Here is a 24,938-nt window from a genome sequence, read left to right as displayed (position 1 = left end):
TGTCCACCCTATCCAATCCTCTGATCATCTTGTATGCCTCAATTAAGTCACCTCTTAACCTTCTTCTTCTCTAACAAAAACAGCCTCAAGTCCCTCAGCCTTTCCTCATAAGATCTTCCCTCCATACCAGGCAACATTCTGGTAAATCTCCTCTGCACCCTTTCCAATGCTTCCACATCCTTCCTATAATGCGGCGACCGGAATTGCACGCAATGCTCCAAATGCGGCCGCGCCAGAGTTTTTACAGCTGCAACATGACCTCATGGCTCCGAAACTCAATCCCTCTACCAATAAAAGCTAACACACCGTACGCCTTCTTAACAACCCTCTCAACCTGGGTGGCAACTTTCAGGGATCTGTCATTGCTCCCATAACCACCACACCATCACCACGTGGAAGATGATGCCGCACCTCGTCTTGGATCGGGCCATTCATCCGCCACCACAGGTGAACTACATGTGGTCCACATTCTTTGCTACTCTTTGCCACAGGGTTGGACTGGAGATGGGAACGTTCTCTCTCTTGGGCTGCCATAAACCACATACAGCTGAAGAAGGAGCTGCGCTCCGAAAGCTAGTGATTCGAAACAAACCTGTTGGACTTTAACCTGGTGTTGTAAGACTTCTTACTGTGCCCACCCCAGTCCAATGCCGGCATCTCCACCTCATAAACCACATTTGCAGAGCTTCTTCAACGTTGGAATGGACAACCATTCTCATCCTCTTCCTTGCAAAAGAGCATGCCAGCTTGTCGAATTGTCCCTGGATTTTCATCTTGGGTTTCATAATGATGGACAAACGTGATGGTGGAATCTCCCACTGCTCCGCGATGTCCCCTTTTCACTGCACCCCACTGTTTTCCACTTGTATTAACCTCGCCTTCTTTCCGATCGACAGTACTTCTAACTTCCTCTCGGAATTGGCCGTACTCGCAGGCTTTTCACAGGGAGATATCCATGTCAGATGGTGGCTTGTCCAGTGCGCCATGGTTTTGTGCTCTTGTGTGGCCTAATTCCGCTTTGATTGGCCAATACGGTCATATAACAAACATATCCAAGTTTGGCTAATCCGGAATTGTGGAACCATGATGGAATTTCAGCTTGTCATGGACATCATTCCATAGGATTTGCTATCCTGTGGCAGGAGTGGTCGGCAACTTCAACATAACCTGAATTTCGTGCCATCCGAGTTTGACTCATTGCAGTTAAATATCCACAGGCCACGGTAACCATGGAGCTTGAAGTCTTGACTAGTGGGAGTGAGTTATTTTAATCTTTTTTTCTGTCATAACTGCAAACATCAAGGAACAGAGAAGCTGTAGCGTTGCACACCCTGGCATTGCAAATAAATAATGCAATAAGGATGTGAAATAAACAGATTCTATTATCTGTATGAAATGAAACGCCACAACATTGTACCTATGTCTTTGAAAATGTGCTGTTTTATATCTCCGATGGGGGGATTTTTATTTTATTTTCTGTGGGAAAGGGGGAAACTGACAGAGTCAGATTTACCAGCCAATCAAAGTTCCCAAAGAGGGTGTTTGGCGTTGTGCCATCGGCCCCTTCAGTCCTGTGGGAATGGTTCTGTCAGAATGGTGTCATAGATCATAGAATTTACAGTGCAGAAGGAGGCCATTCGGCCCATCGAGTCTGCACCGGCTCTTGGAAAGAGCACCCTACCCAAAGTCCACACTTCCACCCTATCCCCATAACCCAGTAACCCCACCCAACATTAAGGGCAATTAAGTGTTGTTTCCGAGGTGGCACGGTGGCACAGTGCATTGCTGGCTACGGCGCTGAAGACCCGGGTTCAATCCCGGCTCTGGGTAACTGTCCGTGTGGAGTTTGCACATTCTCCCCGTGTCTGCGTGGGTTTCACCCCCACAGCCCAAAGATGTGCAGGTTAGATGGATTGGCCACGCTAAATTGCCCCTTAATTGGAAAAAAATAATTGGGGACTCTAAATTTTTTTTTTTTAAAGTTGTAGTTTCCAATGACTCGGTGACAACGGAGGAACGATGGTGGTGGTCCAAGTCGAGATGGTGTGTGGCTTGAAGTGTTGTGGGGGGGGGGGGGGGGGGGGCAGTTGTAGATGATGGGCTTCTTGCCTTGCTGCTCTTCTCCATCCTGCAGATGTGACTGGTGCTGTTTCAGTGCACTCGGCGAACTGCAGTGAATACTGTAGATGGTTACAATGTTCAGCACTTCCCTCTTCGCCAAATCACCTGGTTCTTAAGGGAGTTAATGGAATTGCCAAGAATAGATTAATGAAACTGACCTGGTTTTACGTCGTGCAAGAGTGACAACGATGCCGTTCCATTGTTTAGCTCTGGTACAGGAGAAAGTTTTAAGGGGCTCCCACTCCGGGCTTTGGGTCACAGCATTTACAGTCATTAAATCTGCTTTCTGTATATACAGAATTCTAGATGCAGTTTGACGGAAACCAGATTTAACTGTATGAATGGTTCACAGGGACAGCACGGTGGCGCAGTGGTTAGCACTGCTGTCTCATGGCACCGAGGACCCGGGTTCAACCCTGGCCCCGGGTCACTGTCCGTGTGGAGTCTGCACATTCTTCCCGTGTTTGCGTGGGTTTAGACCCCACAACCCAAAGATGTGCAGGACAGGTGGATTGGCCATGCTAAATTGCCCCTTAATTGGAAACATTTTTTTTTAAATGAATGGCTCACAGAGCACCAAATGCTGAGGACTAATATAACAGTAGCTTCAAAGCTCTTTACATTGAAGGTGAAATAACAGTTGACACAGGCAGGAGAGGGAAAGGTTCAGATTAGGAGGCTGAAGGCAGGTTCCAATAGGAAGGTGCTGATGCAGGTTTAACATCTGGGGTGGGGGGTGGGGGGGAGAGAAATGCACCAACAGGCTGATGGCTGGTATTTGTGGAAATTAAGCTGGAGATGGTGGTAACTCTGGAGTGATGCCTTAGGCTTGAAAATCCTCTAGCAGCCCCCCTTTTGCCCAGACATCGCCTCCCGCCCTTGCTCTCCAGTCTCGTCCCCTGCACCCCCCACTGATCTCTTCCTCCTGCCTTATGCTCTTGCCCTAGAACTTAGGATATGTTCTTCTGCTGTTGGCTTCACTCATGCTTTACTCCCACTGAAGTTCTGGACTCCATCTGCTGGCAGACATTGGTCCATGCAGATAGTTCTGGGACCTCAGCTAATAACTGCACTGACTGACTTCAGACACGAGATGGAGTCTGGTCAGAAGTACTGTACAGTACAGGTGCCTGTGTTTTAACTGGATTTTGTATTTCCTTTTATATTTGATGATGTATTTTAATTTGCAAGTTAATTTAGCTAGGAGTGCACAGTGCTGCACATCCAGTATTTCAACCATCGTTTTTTTCTGGGCAGGAAATGTCTGAAGGAACCTAACTCCGGCATTAACATTGATTTCTATGGGAATCGCTTGATTCATTTAAAGTCATTTCACTTAAAGCTGCAATGGTAAAATCACCAGGATCATCCCCTGTCATATCCATCTAATGCAAAGCCAGTTCTTTTTATTTTTTTAAATTTTAAATTTAGAATACCCAATTATTATTTTTCCAATTAAGGGGCAATTTAGCGTGTCCAATCCACCCACCCTGCACATCTTTGGGTTGTGGGGGTGAGACCCACGCAGACACGGGGAGAATGTGAAAACACAATATGGACAGTGACCCAGGGCCGGGATTCAAACCCGGGTCGTCAGCGCCGCAGTCCCAATGCTAACCACTGCGCCACCGTGCTGTCCTGCAAAGCGAGTTTTGATGTAATTCTTGAACCGACAAGGCCCCAGTTTAATACCTCACCTGAAGTATGAGACCTTCAGCACTCCCTCAGTGCTGCACTGAAGTGCAATTCTCAGGTTCTGGAGTGGAGTGGAGTGTACTGCTGAAAAAAAGAGATATACTGTCAAAGCTTTTCTTCTTGCACTCATCAGGATAGGTACACCAGATAAACCAACAGGAAAAGGGAACAATAATTTATACTGCATAAGAAGAGTGTGAATCGTTGTTTCCTTTGCTGTGGCACGTCTCTTTGATAGGAAATACCACTACCAAATGCCTAAGTGTACAGTATATCCTGTTTTTCCTCTCTTAATGCAGAGATGCTTTAGCAGGATTTGGACAGGCTGAGAGGACATATGCATGGGCAGATGCAGTATAATGTGGATATATGTGTGAGGTTATCTGCTTTGATAGCAAAAATAAGGGTCTGCATTCTCCGCCGCGCCACATTTCTGTTTCATCATTGTGGGGCAGCCCCACACCGGCGGAAAACCCCCGTGCTGCTGGCAAAACGGAGCATCCCACCGGGGGAGAATCCAGCCCAAGAAGTCAGATTATTATTTGAATGGGTATAAATTGAGAGAGGTGGATACTCCGCGAGACCTTGATGTCCTCATGCATCAAGAAGGCAGTAAAGAGTCGAATGGTCTGTTGGCCTTCACAGCAAATTGAGTTGAAAGTTAGATATCCGTTTTGTTTGGAAAAAAAGACCCAGCACTGATTTCCTGGACCAAATGTTGTCGATGAAACAACAACAACAACCTACATTTATCTAGCACCATGAACGTCAATGTCCCACAGGACTGTCATAAGGTGTGACGCCGAACCACATAAGGAGAAATTGGGGCAGGCGACCAAACGTTTGGTCAAAGCAGTCGATTTTGAGAAGCACCTTAATGGAGGGAAGGGGGGGATGGGGGTATGGTGGGAATTCCAGAGTTTGGGACCCAGACAGTCGAAAGTGGAACAATAAAAATTGGGAATGTGCGTGTTTCAGAATTAGCTGAGTGCAGATCTTGGAGCGTTGTGAGGTTGGAGGAGATTGCAGAGATTGGGAGAGGTCAGGCCGTAGAGGGATTTGAAATCCAAGATGAGATTTTGAAAGCCACACATTGCCCGACCGAGCGCCAAGGTAGGTCAATGGGCATGGTAGGCTTGTTGCTGTTCCCCGCTGTAATAAAGCCTCCTCTCTATGATCTGAACCAAGATTATTCACCCAGGTGTATAACTGCATGTAACAGCTTGTTTCCCAACACATTAGTCATAGGGACTTGAGCACACTGCTGTTCTGGATGTTTTCTTACGTGAAAGTGCTAATTTGCAAAAAAAAAAGCCTTTGAATGACATTAGGAAATTGCACCTTGAGATAATGTGTTTTAAAATTCAGCAAACATCGGTATTATAGAATTCTGTGTTTTTATGTGCTTTGAGACACTTTTACAGCCCACACTGGATTTCCCAGGTGGTAAAGTTTTGAATTTAATATAATATCTATTGTACTGAGTGTATTTGCATTCATTTAGAGATCTGTTCCTTGCAGATGTTTTCCCGAGAGATCTGCCTTTATTAATGCATTCCTCCTGAATCTCAGAGCCTTGGCGGTCTAACTATTGCAACGATTGACAACATTTGCCATATGTTTAGGCACATATTGAGGTCCTTTAAATGCAGCCTTAATGACTTGGTCCGTTAGTTCAATAGCCAGTTCATGGGCGGCACAATGGTTAGCACTGCTGCCTCACAGCACCAGGGACCCGGGGTTTTGATTTCAGCCTTGGGTGACTGTCTGTGAGGACTTTGCACGTTCTCCCCGTGTCTGCGTGGGTTTCCTCCGGGTGCTCCGGTTTCCTTCCACGGTCGAGAAGATATGCAGGTTAGGTGGATTGGCCGTGATAAATTGCCCCTTGGGTGTCCAAAGGTGTGCAGGTTGGGTGGAGTGCAGAGATGGGACGGGGGAGTCGGATCTAGGTAGAGTGCCCCTTCAGAGGGGCCAGTGCAGATATGATGGGCCGAATGGCCTCCTTCTGCACTGTAGGATTTCTCGGAGTCTAAAACTGAATGCATAGGCTGTCTTTCAGATAAGACATTAAATCTAAATCAAGTCCGCCCTCTCAATTAAATGCAATGATTCCATGGTACTTATTTTGAAGCAGAGCAGGAGAGGCAGTGGCATAGTGGCATTGTCACTGGACTAATAACCCGGACACACACTGGGTAATGCTCTGGGAATCCGGTTCAAATCCCACCAAGGCAGATTGTGAAATTTGAATTCAATTTTTTTTTAATCTGTAATTAAATGTCTATTGATGACCATAAGAATCATAGTCGATTGTAGTTAAAAACCATTCTGGGTTTTCCTCAGGGAGGGAAATCCACCCAGTCTGGCCCACATGTGACACCAGACAGTGTGATTGACTCTTTAAAAATACTCTCTGAAATGGTCGAGCAAGCCACTCAGTTCAAGGTTATTTAGGATGGGGAATAAGTACTGGATCATAGATACATAGAAGATAGGAGCAGGAGGAGCCTTTTGGCCCTTCGAGCCTGCTCCGCCATTCATCACAATCATGGCTGATCATCCAACTCAATAGCCTAATCCTGCTTTCTCCCCATAGCCTTTGATCCCATTCTCCCCAAGTGCTATAGTCCAGCCGCCTCTTAAATATGTTCAATGTTTTAGCCATAACTACTTCCCTGTGGTAATGAATTCCACAGGCTCACCACTCTTTGGGTGAAGAAATATCTCCTCATCTCTGTCAGAAATGGTTTACCCTGAATCCTCAGGCTGTGACCCTGGTTCTGGACACACCCATCATTGGTAACATCTTCCCTGCATCTACCCTGTCTAGTCCTGTTAGAATTTTTAAAAGTCTCTAACTCCAGCGAGAACAATCCCCAACCTAGTCCAATCTCTCCCTCGTACGACAGTCCCGCCATCCCTGGAATCAGTCTGGTAAACCTTCACTGCACTCCCTCGAGAGCAAGAACATCCTTCCTCAGCGAAGGAGACCAACACTGCACAAAGTATTCCAGGCGTGGCCTCACCAAGACCCTGTAAAATTTCAACAACACATCCCTGCTCCTGTACTCGAAACCTCTCGCAATGAAGGCCAACATACCATTAGCCTGCTTTACCCGCTTGCTGCACCCTGCATGCTTATCTTCAGCGTCTGGTGTACGGGGGACACCCAGGTCCCGATGCATACTCCTCTCGCCCAATTTACAAAATGTTCAATGTGCCTTCCTGTTTTTGCTTCCAAAATGAATAACCTCACACTTATCCAAATTATACTGCATCTGCCATTGATTTTGCCCACTCGCCCAACCTGTCCAGATCATGCTGTATGGATCCCTGCATCCTCGTCAAAATTCACCCCTCCCACCTAACTTGGTGTCATCTGCAAACTTTGAGATGTTACATTTTGTTCCCTCATCCAAATCATTAATATATATATTGTGAATAGCTGGGGTGCCAGCACCGATCCCTGTGGCATTCCCCACGTTACTACCTGCCAATTTGAAAAGGACCCATTAATTCCTACTCTTTGTTTCCTCTCTGCCAACTAGTTTTCCTATCCACTTCAGTACACTTCCCCCCAATCCCATGGGCATTAATCTTGCACAGTATTCTCTTATGCGGGACTTGGTCAAACACCTTCTGAAAATCCAAATATATACCACATCGACTGGCTCCCTCTTGTCAACTGTACTAGTTACATCTGCAAAGAATTCCAACAGATTTCCCCTTCATCAGCCAGTAACTCCCATGAACGAAGTAAGAAAACAAAATCCCTGTGTCCTGGTCATATTTATTCTACAACCTACATCAGTAACACTTTTTTACCTGGTTACGATCATAATGCTGTTTGTGGGAGCAAATTGGCTGCCTGATTTCTTTCATTACAGCGGGTGACTACGCTCCAAAAGTACTTCATTGGCTGTGAAGTGCTTGGAGACGTCCTGAGGTTGTGGAAGGCGCCATTTTGAATTGCAATTGCCTGCCCTCGCTAGGCTTGTTGTCCGTGAGGTGGCCGCGAAGCCAAAGAACTGTGTTTTGTTAAAGCTTCCTGGTTCCTTTTGAAATGTGACCCCACAACAGATGCTAACCAACTGTGGTCAGTACGTGCATGTGTCTGCATGTTGATTTTTATTTCGCTGTTCCTTTCAGTTTGCCTCCTCCCCTTTAGTGGAAAAATATAGGGCGCAATTCTCTGCTCCCGCGCCCGGTTTGGAGAATCGCCTGGCGCGCCATTTTTTCCCCGCGACGCCAGTTCCAACGCCCTCCCACGATGCACCAAGCAAGCGGGAACGGGCCCCGTCGAGTTCTGAGCGGCGGCCAGGCCGGAGAATCACCCGCAAACACCCAAAAATGGCGCGATTCTCCGCTTACACCCCGCTATTCTCCGGCCCGGATGGGCCGAGCGGCCCTGCCCAAAGCGACGGGCTTCCCGCCGGCGCCATCCACACCTGGTCGCTTGGCCGGCGGGAATAGCGCGGGGAATGCTGGTGTGGGGCGGCCCTGTGGGCGAGGGGGGTTCTTTCACCGGGGTTGCACTCAAAAGGGATCTGGCCCGTGACCGGAGCGGGCCCGGCCTCTCTGAAGGAGGACCTCCTTTCCCTCCACCGCCCCGCAAGATCCATCCGACATCTTCTTGCGGGACGGCCTCGGGGGAGGACGGCAACCACGCGCATGCGCGGGTTGGCGCCGGCTGGCGCCAGCAAACCCGCACATGCGCAGGTGACGCCAGTTAGGCGGCGGATGATGGCGGCCGCCGCTTTTTATGCGGCGGCAATGCCCGGCGCGCGCTGACGATGCTGCTTTAGTGACACGCCCCCCGAGTTTCTCCGCGGCCCCGATCCTAGCCCATTTTCGGGCCCCTGAAATCGGTCAGAGATCGGGGCCGTTTCACGCCGGTCGACAGCGTTCACGACGGACGGTATGGGCACTTAGTCACGGGGAGCGGAGAATCGCGCGCCATTACTGTTCAAGATTCTGCCACGCTGGCTAAAGGCAGAAAGCTGGTGTCTCAGTTGGGCAGGAAGTATCACAATGCATGGCTGCTGTAGGGCCGTAAGATGCTGGTACACTGTCTTCCCTAAATTATTAAGCATGTGGGAATGTCAACATATCCAACAGTGCCTTGTGCTGTTGCATACCTTCCCCATGTAAGTAAGTATATATGTTGGCAAAAAAGCTACCCAAAGATTTCCATCCACCTTCACAAAGACTCCATATTAACAAATATTTTCACAAGTTTTTGGGGGGGGGGGGGTGCAAATCTTTATTGCAATAATATTTCAAATATACCCTGAAAATACCCGAGAAACTATAACACTGGCTTTGCTTTAAACTGTGACAATTACTTTAGGGAATTGTCCTTCACGTTTTGAAGATAACCACCGGATTTCTGTAAAAGGTTTGATGGGTGCGATCCCGATTTCCCTCCCCCCCCCCCCCCGCCCCCCCCCCCCCCCACCCCCGAGTAGCATTTATCTAACCAACAGCAACTTGCTGTCAGTCTTTAACTAATTGTCCATTTTGCAAATGACAGGCGGTTCAGATGAGTTAGAGGTGTTTACTGCTGACAGCTCCTACAATAAAAGAAATACAGTTCCCTCCAGCAAGTCTGAAGAACAGTAAACAAATCTCTCCACGCGTTGTTAGAAGAGAGCTACGGCTTACTGGAAGTGCAGTGAAGCAGTGAAACGGGTAGAATACATTCTGTGACTTGTGTTACCAAGGCTGGCTTCGCACCAGAGCACTGTCACTGCAATGGCTGCCATGTTGGGGCAGGCACCAGCTTTATTTCCACCTGCAACCAGCTCCAGTTAAGATTATTCCTGTCCTGGAGGGGTGGGGTGGTGTGTGTGTGTTTTTTTTGTGGGGGGCCGGGGGGGGGGGGGGGGGGGGGCGCTAATTGCACAATTAGTCTTTATCACAATCAGCACCAGGATCAGAACATGTAGGGATTTTGCAGATGTGACGTGCAAAGTTCTTTTCACTCCATCTGACCCACTTTGAGAAAATTTTGCTTTTCTCCCTGGATGGTATCATTTGTCACAGCAGCGCGGGCGCAGTTTTGCCAAGATCCGGAAGACGGCACAATCGGTGTGAAATACTGTCAACCCTCGGGTTTCACTCGTCTTCTGTGTTTTGAGTGAGTGCGTAGTGCAGGCATGGCAACCTGCAAAGGAACTGCTGTGGGAATGTGGCTGAACCTTTCCTCGATCCCACAATACTGGACAGTGAACATAGAACATACAGTGCAGAAGGAGGCCATTCAGCCCATTGAGTCTGCACCGACCCCACTTAAGCCCTCACTTCCACCCCATCCCCATAACCCAATAACCCCTCCTAACCCCTTTTGGTCACTAAGGGCAATTTATCATCGCCAATCTACCTAACCTGCACGTCTTTGGACTGTGGGAGGAAACCGGAGCACTCGGAGGAAACCCACGCACACACGGGGAGAACGTGCAGACCTCCGCACAGACAGTGACCCAGCGGGTAATCGAACCTGGGACCCTGGCGCTGTGAAGCCACAGTGCTATCCACTTTGTGCTACCGTGGCTGCCCTGAGGGACTCATTAGGAGGCAGGGGAGATCTTCATCTCAATTGCACCCCCGCTCTTGGATGTTGCTTAACCTAACTCAAATTGTGGGGAAAACTCTAGCGATAGAACTTAGTATTTAACAAACGGAAAATCCAATTGGGAAGAGAAATAAGAAATTCAACAGACTCCGAAATTTGTATTCCGATTCATGAGGCAAATGAGCAGCATTTCTTAAGGAAGTGAAGTGAATCTTGATTATGTAAGTAACGTTAGGTTGGTTATTCAATTTTGTTTAAGCTTATCATCTTGACCAACTTTGTAAATCACTTCACAAATCCATATAGAAATCTCAGAATTGTTCAGTGTTTCAGTGTTCAAGTAACAGGAAGTGGAGAAAAAATATGGTGACTTGGATATAAAACTGAAAGTTAGGTGGATCTTTTTGACCCAGACGATAATGGATATCGGGGAGAGGGACATTAGGTTTTTCAAACCTCCCAGATAGTTCTGGGATCTCCAAAAATGAAAAATTGATCTCTCGGGCGCTGCTGTTAGCAACCCGGGATAAAAATAAACCTTTCTGTATTATGTTATCTTGGAGATGCTAGCGTGCTGAGTAATACACTGACTTCCGACTCAAAGCAGAGTTACAGATTGAGCTGAATTGCAGTGTCGTCTTAGGTCAACTATTGCAATTATGCCAGCAAGCCTCCCGAGTGTCTGAAAACAACAAGAAGCCAACCTCGGTAGAGGTTTAAGAAGAAGTCACATTCAAAAACAACAGGACATACCACTCGTATAAAATTTGCTAATATGCCCCACTCTCTTTAATTGGACGCCATTGTTCCGTGATGCACACTCGCACGTGCTCCTGTGTACATCCGTGCCACCCACTGATGGAATTTCAGAAGCTGCAGATTCACGCACCTGTAGCACCAGTAATGGTCTCCAATAGAGGACGCTGCCATTCCTGGTCAGAATGGAAATAATTGCACATTCACTCCGTCATCGTTCTGGGAGATTGCATCGCTGCAAGGGCCTGGGATTGGTTTTACGCACATGATTTGCGTTGTACGGCTGTCTTCCGCTCACCACAGTTTGCTGGAGAAACGATCCTGCTCTTGTCGGGAGACTGCGCTGTAGTTTTGTCCATGAGTTCTGTTCGCTGTGGTTTGTCCAATGGAGGCTCTTCAGATTCTGTTCGCAGACTTGGGTTTGTTTTGCTGTTTGCTGTGAGACAGACCTTTTGCCGCGAGCCCTGTTGCTCACAGAACTCCAGAACAATTGCCCCAAAGCCATGTTGCCGGCTGTGACAGCTCCCTGAATTCCATGTACGGATCCAGTTAATTATCTGTCCTTGCAACAAAGTTTATAGGTGGTTTAATCATGTAGTGTGATTAAGCCATTACTATAAACATTAAAGTAAAATGCATTGTTATGCTGCTCATTCAAAGGTGCAAATAATAATTGTGTGTTGGGGGGGGGGGGGGGGGGGGGGGGGAGATGACACGACAGAGATCAGTCAGTCTTGGGAGAAAATGCACAAATCTACAATTTCATTCTTTTGTGATCCATACACCTCTTATCATTGATGCTTTAGTGCTCAGTGAAGTCTGCTGTGTTTTTTTTTTAAAGTGTTTGTGTTTTCTAGGGATCAACTGAGAGCTGCAATACGACCACCGAGGACGAGGAGGGAAAAGGTAGGTGTTTATTTATGCTGACCCAGTACTTTAATGTCCACCTGTGTGAGAAGGATCAATGTAACAACCCAGGCAAACTCCGGAGCTAGTCATCTTTTACTGTTCTAGTTCAGCAAAGTCCAACACATTTTGTGATTGTACCCGAGTAATAATGCAGTTTTTTAAATGCTTTTAACTTACTCACTTGAGTCAGTCAAAAGTATGAAGAAGGGTGATAGTTTTAAATTAGTACGTGTGTTTTGGACCATGTGTGAGGATGCATTCAACTTCTTTTCCATTCTGTCTTGAGCACTGAGACTCCGATCTTACAGCTAACCGGACCCCCTGGCGATTTTAGATAAATATCAAACCACTGAAAAAGATTTTATGACGTACACGCGCACAAACGTATGTGGCCTGCCCACCTGCAGTCTCTGTAGCTATTCATCATCCCCATTTTTCTCACTATCTTCCCCCTTCATTTTGCTATGAATTGCCTTGAGCTTGGTTTAATACTACTTGTGGTTTGGGGAATGGGCATCAACAGAAAACATTTGAACTTCCGAAGACGTGTAGGCTGTGTCATGATATGCAAACATGCAACCAATGAACACTCGGATTAGGACACAACCAATGGGCAGTCAGGACACTCAGAGGTGGCATCACCACAAGGGCGCATGACATAAACACTATGAAAGGGATGAGGCACTCACACCCTGTCTCTTTCCACAGACAGACATCGAGAGAGTTAGACAGGGTTGATCAGCAGCATCACATCCCAGCACATGGCTTAGAGCAAGCTGGTACAGTTAGACTGATTTACTACAGTTAGATTAGCAGAGTGTCGAACTCATTTGAGAACTGTGTAATAGTTCAATAAACACGTTGAACTCATTTCAGAATCTGGAGCATCCTTTAGTTAAGACTGCATTAAGTAGCAGCCTGTGTTATCCGAAGCAGCATGACACAACATGATACCAGGAGTGACTGTTCAATCTATTTAGCTCAACTCAGCCACATCTGTGACAACCAGCTACTGAATACGGGCACAATGGACAAGATTCAGGCTCCTCATCAGCTCAGGACCACCGGCAATCTTAGTGCCAACTGGCGATCATTCAAGCAGAAATTTCAACTATACGTGGAAGCATCTGACTTCAATGGCGCGACCGATGCTCGGAAGATAGCTCTTCTACTCACCACTGCAGGTGACCATGCGATAGAGATCTTCAACTCCTTTCACTTTTCCGAAGGGCAGGAGGAGACAAAGTACCAAACCATCCTGGACAAATTCGACAGCCACTGCGAGATGGACACCAACAAAATCTTCGAGCGCTACATCTTCAAGCGGAGGATGCAAGGTGAAGGCGAATCCTTCAACTGCTATGTAACTAACCTTAGATAGCGCAATCCTGCAACTTCGGTGATATTACTGACTCCATGATCCGAGACCAAATCGTTTTTGGAGTCCACTCTGATCCTCTGCGAGAGCAATTGTTGAAAATCAAGCACATGACCCTGCCAGTCGCGATTGAAACGTGTACTGTGCATGAGCACTCTAAAAATCGCTATTCACAGTACAATACAGCAGAAAGTGAAAAACCACCCTCCCACGAGGTGGAGAGTGTTCCGGCCATCTCCCGGATACAGCACCTCCACATTGACAAAAACGGACATTTTGCGCACTCTTCCCGAGTGCGATCGGGAACACGGAGCGGCCGAAAACTGCACTACGCAGGTGCAGACGTCCGAGAACCACACCGCGCATGCGCAACGATGCACTGAGCGTCATGACGCCGACGTCATGATGTGTGCGAACTGCGGCAACGCCCATTTTAAAAAAAAAACTGCCCTGCAAGAGGCAAACGCTGTTTAAATTGTGGGAAACCAAACCACTACGCAGCCCTGTGCAGATCTGCACCACCAGTCAGGAGCCAGCGCTCCCAATTCCGACAGCGGCGCATCAGAAGTGTGCAACACTGAATACATGACTCTGATCCAGGCAGTGCGACGGATCCAGATGATGAATACCTGGACAACACTTACCTAGTGGGCATTATTACGAAGTGCGCATACGCCACACCGGACACATCGCGATTCCAATCAATCCTGGCCGTGGATTCCGAAGACGAATGCCATGCAGTGATGAAGGTCAACCACTGCCCCATCCAGTTCAAACTGGACACAGGTGCTTCCGCCAACCTGATTTTGCAGATGGACTTCAAGAGAATCAAGAAGCCCCCCACAATCCTTCCAGCTGCCTACAAACTCCTGGACTACAATGGAAACGCAATCAAGGAACTGGGGTCCGCCATCTGCAGGTGTCCAGCCGACACACACAAGCAAGCTTACGCTTCGAGATTGTTAAACCAGACAGGGCGTCCCTGCTAGGTGCGCACACCTGCAAGCAACTGAACCTCATTCAAAGGGTCGACACCACAACGCCATCCCATTCAGATCTTCAGGCCAGCATCGACGACATCCTAACCCAGTACCCAGATGTATTTAGCGGGATGGACAGGCTGCCGTACGAGTACAAGATTCTACTGTGGCCTGATGCCAAGCCAATGGTCCACGCACCACGAAGTGTCCCTGCTCCACTGAGAGAGCGCCTGAAGACAGAGCTCACGAGTCTACAACAAAAAGGCATAATCTCCAAGGTCACTGAACCAACCGACTGGGTCAGCTCGATGGTGTGTGTAAAGAAGCCTTCGGGGGACCTACGCATCGGCATTGACCCCAAGGATCTCAACAAAAACGTGATGTGGGAACATTACCCCATCCCGAAGAGGGAAGAAATCACAAGTGAGATGGCACATGCGCGCTTCTTAACAAAATTGGACACATCCCAAGGATTTTGGCAAATCCAACTCGAAGAATCCAGCAGAAGGCTCTGCACCTTCGACACGGTTTTTGGCAGATTCTGCTACAACCGAAAGCCATTTGGCATCATCTCGGCATCAGAGATTTACCATCGGATCGTGGAACAGATGATGGAGGGAATAGAAGGGGTTTGTGTCTACGTTAACGATATCATAATCTGGTCCACAACCCCAAAGGAACATGTGTCGCGACTCAAGAAAGTATTCCGACGCATACATGAACATGGCCTCAAGCTAAACAGGTCCAAGTGCTGTTTTGGGACATCTACTCTGAAGTTCCTGGGCGATCAGATTTCGCAACACTGTGTGCGCCCGGACACAGACAAAATTAAAGCCATCGAGGCAATGAAAGTCCCCAAGGACAAGAAGGCAGTACTGTGCTTCCTGGGAATGTCAATTTCCTTGGCAAGTTCATCCCGAATTTGGCCCCACACACCACGGCCCTACGCAAACTGGTGAAAAAATCAACCGCCTTTGGAAAGGCGGAGCACCGAACAGAGTGGCTGGAGCTGAAAGCCACTGCACCCGTCTTTGACCCAGACCGAGAGACCAAGATAGCCACAGATGCGAGTCAGGATGACATTGGGGCAGTGTTGCTTCAAAGAAACGACACGCCACCCTGGGTACCGGTAGCATACGCGTCAGGGGCAATGACGCCCACTGTGACCAGATATGCGCAGATTGCGAAGGAGTGTTTAGGTCTTCTCACCGGGATCCTCAAATTTCATGTTAATCTACGGCTTGCCAAAATTTACTGTTGAGACGGATCATAGGCCTCTGGTCCACATCATCCAAAAAGACCTGAACGACATGACGCCTCATTTGCAGGGAATTCTGCTCAAACTCCAGAGGTATGATTTCAATTTGGTGTACACACCTGGCAAGGAGCTCATCATCGCCGATGCATTGTCCCGCTCTGTCAACTCACCCAGTGAACCACTGGAGATCCAGCACATTGAATTGCAGGTACAACTGCGTGCAAGCACTCTCACGGAAACAGATGAAAAGATCGTTCTCATCCGAAAAGAGACGGCCAAAGACCCCCTGTTGTAGCGAGTCATCCACACCCTCAGCAATGGCTGCAGAAAGGGCAATGGCCTCAATTCTACAACGTCAAGGACGACCTGACGCTGATCGATGGCATCCTGCTCGAGCTGGACAGGATAGTCATCCCGCTACGTCTCCAGAGCACGTTGCTATGGCAGATTCATGAGGGACACCTGGGTGTAGAAAAGTGCAGACGCAGGGCCTGGCAAGCTGTCTACTGGCCCGGCATCAACCAGGAGGACATCACGGACATGGTCCTGAACTGCGAAACCTGTCAGAGGTTCCAACCAGCGTTGAGCAAGGAGACGCTTCAACCACATGACCTAGAGACCTCTCCGTGGTCAAGTTTGGCATTGACCTATTCCACGTGAATGGTCGCGACTATATCTTAATCATTGACTACTTTTCGAACTATCCTGAGGTGCTGAAGCTGCCAGACCTCACCTCACGGACCGTCATCAAAGCGTGTAAAGAGGCATTCTCACGGTTTGGCATCCCGAACACCGTCATGAGCGACAATGGCCCGTGCTTCCACAGTCGAGAATGGTCCACGTTTGCCAAGAGCTACAATTTCAAGCATGCGACCGCCAGTCCGCACTATCCGCAGTCCAATGGCAAAGTCGAAAAGGGGTGCACATCGTTAAGCAGATCATCCGCAAGACCTCGGACTCCGCTTCCGACATACACCTTGCACTATTGCGTACCGGGCGACTCCCTTGTCCACTGGCATGTCGCCAGCTCAACTGCTGATGAACAGGGACCTGCGGACGACGCTTCCAGCCATACACCTGCCCAACCTTGATCACCTCCCGATGCTGCAGAAGATGCAGCAGCTTCGCGGTAGCCAGAAGCAGGGCTATGATGCACATGCCACCGATCTGGACGTGCTATCCCCGGCAGACACGGTCAGGATCAAGATACCGGATGGTGGGTGGTCTGCTTCGGCTATCATTGTTCGACAGGCTACCCTAGATCCTATGTCATACGTATGGCTGATGGCTCCATTGTGCGAAGGAGTCGAAGGGCACTGCGAAAAGTTGTTTGCCCACAACCACTTCCCCTCCATTTCCACATGTCGAATTGCCACCTCCAGCCACCTTGAACCACGTGGCCACCAGTCGTGCCTCCCACTCACCTGTCAAGATGTCATCCCCTCCACCGCCTCTCCGGTGGTCGATGAGGATCAGACACAAGCCTCAGAGACTGGACTTATGAGCATTTGTTTTGTTTGTTCTGTTCTGTATTCCTCTGTCAGTCACATTAGACAGACACATTCACATGTATATACATCTAAAAAAAAAGGGGGGGAGATGTCATGATATGCAAACATGCAATCAATGAACATTCAGAATAGGACACACCAATAGGCAGTCAGGACACTCAGGTGGCATCACCACAAGGGGGCATGACATAAACACTTTAAAAGGGATGAGGCACTCACACCCTGCCTCTTTCCACAGACAGACATCGAGAGAGTTAGACAGGGTTGATCAGCAGCATCACACCCCAGCATGTGGCTTAGATCAAGCTGGTACAGTTAGACTGAGTTACTACAGTTAGATTAGCAGAGAGTCGAACTCATTTGAGAACTGTGTTAATAGTTCAATAAACACGTTGAACTCATTTCGGAGTCTGGAGCATCCTTTAGTTAAGACTGCATCAAGTATCTGCCGGTGTTATCCGTAGCAGCATCACACAACAGGCTGCAGTTATGTCTTTCCATAGGCAACGTCCAGAGTCGTAAACTACAACACGTGTATGAAAAAACAGAACTTGAGGTTCCTTGAGGCTTTTTGGTACAACTGTTGAAAGATTCATCCATTTTTTACAGAACACCTGCTTGGAACAGCTTGGCTAGGGGTGTGGCAACTTCTGGAGCACAAGTCTTCAGTACTATTGCCGGAATTTTGTCAGGCCCTATAGCCTTTGCAGCGTCCAGTGCCTTCAGCCTTCTCTTGACATCACATAGGAGAATCGTATTGGCTGAAGACTGACGTCTGTGTTACTGGAGACCCCTGACGGATCTGGCCAAAGATTATTGCAAATGCTTTTCAGTCTTGTCTTGCTTGGGTCACTGTCTGTGCGGAGTCTGCACGTTCCCCCGTGTCTGTGTGGGTTTCCTCCGGGTGCTCCGGTTTCCTCCCACAAGTCCCGAAAGACGTGTTGTTAGGTCAATTGGGCATTCTGAATTCTCCCTCAGTGTATCCGAACAGGCGCCGGAATGTGGTGACTAGGGGATTTTCACAGTAACTTCATTGCAGTGTTAATGCAAGCCTACTTGTGACAATAATAAAGATTATTATTATTAGCTGTGTAAGCTTCTGTGGAAACAGGCAGTACTCCATTTTGTTTTGGAGTTGCTGAGTCAGGTAAGTGTTGGATATGGAGATAAAGTAACCCTGTTACAAGCAAGATTCCTGTACCGACCTCCCCGAACAGGAGCCGGAATGTGGCGACTAGGGGCTTTTCACAGTAGCTTCATTGAAGCCTACTTGTGACAATAAGCGATTATTATATTATTAAGATCCTTCAGCCCTTTAGCTGGATTGGGTACAGTAGCTTTATGATCTTGGGTGAAAAATGGAATTGATAAACCCATTCTGGGTTAACAATGCTACTTGTCGCCTAGCCAGCGACTAACAATGGACGTTTAGGTTGGCAAAGCAACTTCAATAGTGAGCAACTGTAAAATGCAGTTCTGAAAGGATTAAAGACACTCGCTCTCTGCCTTTGAAGTCATTGGTCAGGGTCTTTAGCCCCCTCAATTTTGCTGAAAATTTTCAGTACCTCCAGAACTGCTTCCTTACCTTTTTGCATCTGTAGATTGTCCATTGCATTAGATCAACTGCGCTTGGACATTGAACGTTTGCTGGATATTAACAGCCAAACAAAAATGTAGAGGTGCTGTTCATTGATATGCACTTGGTGGTCTTGAAGATAGTACATCAAACAAAATTAAACAGTAGGAGGTCTAACCTCTTCCCTGTACTTGATTTAAGTACCAAACCACCATTGTTCACACTCCAGTGTGTCTCACATACCTTAATGCACATGCAACTGACTATATGATGGATGACAGGGTCAACTTCCTGCCTTCTCGCCAAGATCAGAAACCACAAGTGTTCTGAGTGTGTTCACAGCACAATAGTCACATTGGAAACACATTTTCAGTTCTGCTTCAGATAGTTCCTTGATGTCGGTAACCAGACAAACTCAACAGTACTCGCACGCATGTACCACTGACAATATACATCACAAAAAGGATGCTGAATCCTGAGGAAGGTATGGACACTTTCAATGCCTGCGTCAAATCCAGAAGCCTTCAGAATGAAAGATGCCCATTCTTTCACTTCAAAAGAAAATTGCTGTTGATTAAATACAGAACAGGAACAAAACTTTGATCAACAACGCAATCACATCTTTGAAACTTGGCTACAGTGATGAACAATATATTTAGGCCCCACCATATGTGATTCACTGTAGAACTGTGCACTGAAGCCATGGTGGTGGACTCCAGGTAGATCTGAGAGTTGGTTGGATTAGGAAGGAGAGAAGAGAGTTTCTTGCACCAATGTCCCCTCTGAGATACCGTTTAAAAGGAGCATGAAGCTTCCCTTCACATCCGTCAATCACAGGATGGCAACCCGTGATGTGGGGAAGCTTTACCATGGAACAAGAACGTTGGACGGGATCTATCCCCCTTGAATAAGAGTTGGGAGAAGGATTTTGAGAAATAAACCAAGAGGAAGTGGATGGAGGAAAGTGATTTTTAAATAATTATCTTGTTCCTTCAATGCTGCTGCAGTCTCCAAACCTCACCACTGCTACCTATCCAGAGAGACCTAGCCACTAAATATTCTGAATGCAGTGGGTAATAAAATATGATGAGTGTGTTATGGACTCATCTTGGGGCAATTTAGAAATAGTTTATGCTAACTATGACAAAAATGTAGCACTCCAAAATGATGTAAGGAAAATTATTACACATGGGTATTATTCTATACCTGTGTTTGTTACACATGTGTAAATTAAAGTATTGGTAGGTATTTTTTAAAATTGCATGCTGTTGGTAAAGGCAAGTCAATCTCTGCAACGTCTTACAGCGAGGGAAATGGAAGAGAATAAATGTATATGTAATGTTAGCAAAAGAAGTGACCCAGTATCAGTCTAGACCTGTGAGATCCTCCTGTTACTTATTCTTTACAAACTATGAGGTGTAGCATTACATCCCATTTTTGCCATGAGGTCTTGAATGGCATTTGAGATTTCCTGTTTGTCTCGTGAGGACGTGCATTACATACAGAACTTGTGTCACTTGCGGTTGTATGTCACATTGCCCCTGTTCTACGCAATATTACATCACCTTCAGTGTTGCCAATTAGTTATTTTATTACATCCTCAATACCCTTTGAGTTGATAGGTGACATTGAATTCAACCCCCAGAAGGAGTTATTGCTGTTAAAAACCAGAGCAGTGAGCAAGTGGGCCTAATTGGATAGGTTTTGCAAAGAGCCAGCAGCGGAGGAGGTCATTTGGCCCACCATTCCCTATTCACTAAACCCAATGAGTACATAACTCAATATTCATTCTTGGACTTTATTTATTTATGTTTGTTTTTGGGGTGTGGGCGTCGCTGGCAAGAGCAGCATTTGATGCCCATCCCTAATTGCCCTTGAGAGGATGCTAGTGAGCTGCCTCTTGAACCGCTGCAACCCATTAGTTGTATGTAGATACGCCCGCCCACAGTGATTAACTGCTGCCATTTGATACAACTGGACTGGTTGCTGGGGCAGTTAAGAGTCAACCACACCGCTGTGGGTCTGGATTCACATGTAGACGAGCAGGTAAGGACGCCAGATTTCAAAAGACCAGGTAAGGACGGCAGATTTCCTTCCCGAATGGGCATTAATGAAAATGAAATGAAATGCATTAGTGAACCAGATGGGTTTTTAAAACAATCTGGTAGAATCGTGAGGAATATTAATGAGACTAGATTTTTGAAAAATTCCAGGTTTATTAGCTAAATTTCAATTCCCCAAGCTGCTGTGGTGGGATTTGAACTTGTGTCTCCAGAGCAACAGTCCAGGCCTCTGGATTACTCGTCCACTACAATTGCCACTATGCTAGCACACCCCTTGCGTCACCGTATAAACCCTGTATGGATAGCTATCTAATGCACCAATGGCTGCCTGATATTCCTTTTCACACCAGCGGAATAGTCAGCAATGATATCCTTTTCCTGGATTTTAAATCGTTTGCTCATTGTCAGGTTGCAAGTAGACTTGAAGTCGTTGAGCTCGTGTCACAACTTGCCCGGATCGTATTGGTTGGGGCCAGTTGGTTACCCCACGTCCCTTGGGCAATATGAGCTCCCGCAGTGAGGGGCGCAGGGTTATCATTAAACTGTCAGCTGCAGCAATGGTGGCGCAGTGGTTAGCATTGCTGCCACACTGCACCGAGGACCCGGGTTCGATCCGGGACCCAGGTCACTGTCTGTGTGGAGTTTGCACATTCGCCCCGTGCCACCCCCACCAACCCAAAAAGTTGCGTAGGCTAGGTGGATTCATCATGCTAAATTGCCCCTTAATTGGAAAAAAAAAATAGAATTGGGTAATCTAAATTTATTTTAAAAGTTAGAAAACTTGAACTTTCAGCTGTATAAATGGAGCTGGCCCACTATGGTACCGGCTAGAGAGACCACCATTTGCTTTGGCACAGTTGCACAGTGCTTAGCACTGTTGCTTCGCAGCTCCAGGGATCCAGGTTCGATTCCCAGTTTGGGTCACTGTCTGTACAGAGTCTACACGTTCTCCACGTGTCTGCGTGGGTTTCCTCCAGGTGCCTCCTCTTACAAGTCACGAAAGACGTGCTGTTAGGTGAAATGGACATTCTGAATTCTCCCACTATGTACCTGAACAGGCGCCGGAGTGTGGCGACGAGGAGATTTTCACAATAACCTCATTGTAGTGTGAATTGTAAGCCGATTTGTAACAATAATAAAAATTATTATTAGTAGTAGTAGTAGTGAACTGCTAGTGCTGTATACATATTGTTGTAAATTAAAGTTACTTTCTGTTTGACTGCATGCTGGAGTCTTCGTGGCCCTCACAAAAGCTTGCACCTGTTTGGTACAGGGTTCTAAGATGCAATCTTCAGCAGATGGAAATGATTAATTGTAAATTCTGTGGTGTGTTGCATTATGGCAGCCAAAAAGTGAAGCCTCGATAAGCAAACAGTTTGTAGCAGTTTTGCAGACTCCCAATAATGGGAGCCCTGCCCATCCAGTAGGTTTCTGGTGACCATTAATACCTGAATTTCCTGTCGTAACAAGCTTGGCAGAAAAGGTGGCCAGAAATCAGAGTGCGCGAACATTAGAACAAGGGCAGTACATTTGGTGAAATTGTGAACATTAGTGACTGATGACCAGGCACAGACCATTTGTATCAACCTTTTCAAGGCTTCCCTGACGAGCATCTTCCAAACCCACGACCTCTACTACCTTGCAGGGCAGCAGGAGCATGGGTACACCATCACCTGGAGGTTCCCCTCCAAGCCACTCACCATCCTGGCTTGGGACTATTTCGCCGTTCCTTCACTGTCGCTGGCTCGCAATCCTGCTCCCTCTCCTAACAGCACCGTGGGTGTACCTACAGCACATGGACTGCAGCAATTCAAGAAGGTGGCTCATCATCACCTTCTAAAGGGGCAATTAGGGGTGGGCAACAGTTGCTGGCCGAGCCAGCAACAGTCCATCCCATGAAAGAATTTTTTTTAAAAAAATCATTTGGATTAGGCAGGTGGTTTAACCGCCAGGTGCCCCCCTTCCAGCTAACCCTCCCCGTTTATCAGGGCTGGAGATTGACACTGATGCATGTTGGCATGTACCAGTTAGATTCACGTGCCCGATTAAGGGGTGGCAGAAGATGTAAGTATGGGAATTAAGCAATGGATTAGTTCTGGTTGGAGTACATGGAAGAAGTTCAGTGGAGTGTTTTGTGGTAGAAAAGGATCGCTACAACTGAAAAGAAGAACCTATAAGACAAGCTATTAGACCGACCTTGTACCGTGCAGAAACCTGGACAACGTCAAGAGGAGAGGAACAGCGAATAGATACTAATGAGAAACAGCTGCTGAGGTGGGCGTGTGGAGTGAGGAGAAAAGCACCCCAGGGGGTCAGTGAAGATTGTGGGACCACTGAAGAAGGTGAGATGCTATGGTCATCCACCAAGGAGAGAGAGGAACTGTGGTGAGGCGAATGGTGGAGTTGGGACTGCCAGGAAGAAGAGGAAAGAGGAAGGCCTCAGACCAGATGGAAAAATGTGGTGACGAGAGACTTAAAATCAGTAGGATTGGACGGACAATAGGTTACTGACAGAAGGAGATGGGGAAGAGTGATCAAATCAGCATTGTGGCGACTTCATGTAAAATGAGGGAAACTGAAAGAAGATAAGGACAGACTGGAGCAGGGCGTGTGTGTGTGTATGTACGTGTATATTTCTTTAAATCATGTAAATGTTGTCATTTTTTTTGTTCTGTACACTTCTTCGATAAATTTGAAACCTATGAACCGAGCATCCCACACAGCATAATAATGCAAAGAGAGTTATCACCTGTTGCCACTGCTGTGTCTGAATTTCAACGGCCTAGACTCCAGTTCATTTTGAATCAGGATTGATTATTGCTGACACAGTGCTGAAGTATTTGTACAGCCTAGTGAGAGCTCACATGGACGAATGTCATACTCCTCTGTGTGCATGTAGTTAGCAATCAATGAATGAATTATCCACTTGTCTTAAGTAATTCTTCCTGTGCATCTGTGCGTGTGTGTGCACCTGTATGCGTGTGTGTGTACGTGTCTGCCTATGCATTTGTTCACGTGTGTGTTATTGATCGGCTTTATTGGGTAGCAATATTAAAATAATTGTTTCACCTGAGGGGTTCATCTATTGATCTCCCTCCTCCCTCCACCTATTTTTACATGCTCCTGGAAAGAAATGTGTTTTATGTTTTGTACCACTTTATTTCTGTGTCTTCTGTCTCCTGTTTGTAATGACTGTTTATTCTCCGCAATGGTGCTGTGCAATGAATGCCAGCACCTGCTCCCGATGTTGGCAGTAACGGTGTTACGAAGAGTCAGTCCGCTGCCTTGCCCTCAGCTGAGTCAATTCACACTGATCATCCCCCTGAGGTGACATCCAGTAAGTCAGCAGCAATCGCCCCCGTTTGCTGCCCTCCTGTGTGTTGTGTGTTGTCGAGTGAAGTGGCACTCCACCCTGGGTGTGGGTGCTTGCATGCAAATTTTGGAAAACAGGATCATAATCGAAGGTTTTAACCAGTTGACTTTTAAGATTTTTCACTTGGACTTTGCAATTTATTTTGCAAACTTAAAGCTTTGTAAGTGTGTGTGGTCAGTGGTCAAACTTACAAAGGTGTGTAGTTTGTTTTAGATAAGAATGCACAATAACAGTTAGTTTGGTTGCTTTTACTTTAATAAGCCTTCAAGGCTACAAAATGTGTGTTATCTTCCCCACATGCAAAGCTAATAGCTACCTATTATCTTCAGTGTTGCTAAGGAGCATGTACTTGCAGGTTTGTGCATTGCGATAGCTCAGCCAACCTGCTCTTGTGCACTTTCTAATGGTTGTTTTACAGAACCGCAATGGCAGGATCCAGTGATGTGGAGATGCCGGCGTTGGACTGGGGTGAGCACAGTAAGAAGTTTTACAACACCAGGTTAAAGTCCAACAGGTTTGTTTCGATGTCACTAGCTTTCGGAGCGCTGCTCCTTCCTCAGGTGAATGAAGAGGTATGTTCCAGAAACATATATATAGACATATTCAAAGATGCCAGACAATGCTTGGAATGCGAGCATTAGCAGGTGATTAAATCTTTACAGATCCAGAGATGGGGTAACCCCAGGTTAAAGAGGTGTGAATTGTGTCAAGCCAGGACAGTTGGTAGGATTTTGCAGGCCAGAT

At 47.1% G+C, this 24,938-nt stretch overlaps 1 protein-coding gene across 9 annotated transcripts in view; it reads left to right on the top strand.

Moving 5' to 3' along the window:
* The window catches only part of camk2g2 (calcium/calmodulin-dependent protein kinase (CaM kinase) II gamma 2), a 480,776-nt gene that overhangs the window by 418,993 nt on the left and 36,845 nt on the right, over window positions 1-24,938 (top strand). For all 9 annotated transcript variants that reach the window (XM_072491514.1, XM_072491515.1, XM_072491516.1 and 6 more), the window contains one exon: window positions 12,004-12,052. In XM_072491514.1, the coding sequence (XP_072347615.1) occupies window positions 12,004-12,052 (49 nt within the window). The remainder of the gene's footprint in view (window positions 1-12,003; window positions 12,053-24,938) is intronic.

The sequence above is a fragment of the Scyliorhinus torazame genome, chromosome 28 (assembly GCF_047496885.1).
Source record: "Scyliorhinus torazame isolate Kashiwa2021f chromosome 28, sScyTor2.1, whole genome shotgun sequence".
Lineage (NCBI taxonomy): Eukaryota > Metazoa > Chordata > Chondrichthyes > Carcharhiniformes > Scyliorhinidae > Scyliorhinus > Scyliorhinus torazame.
This window is presented reverse-complemented; position numbering and strand designations above follow the sequence as displayed.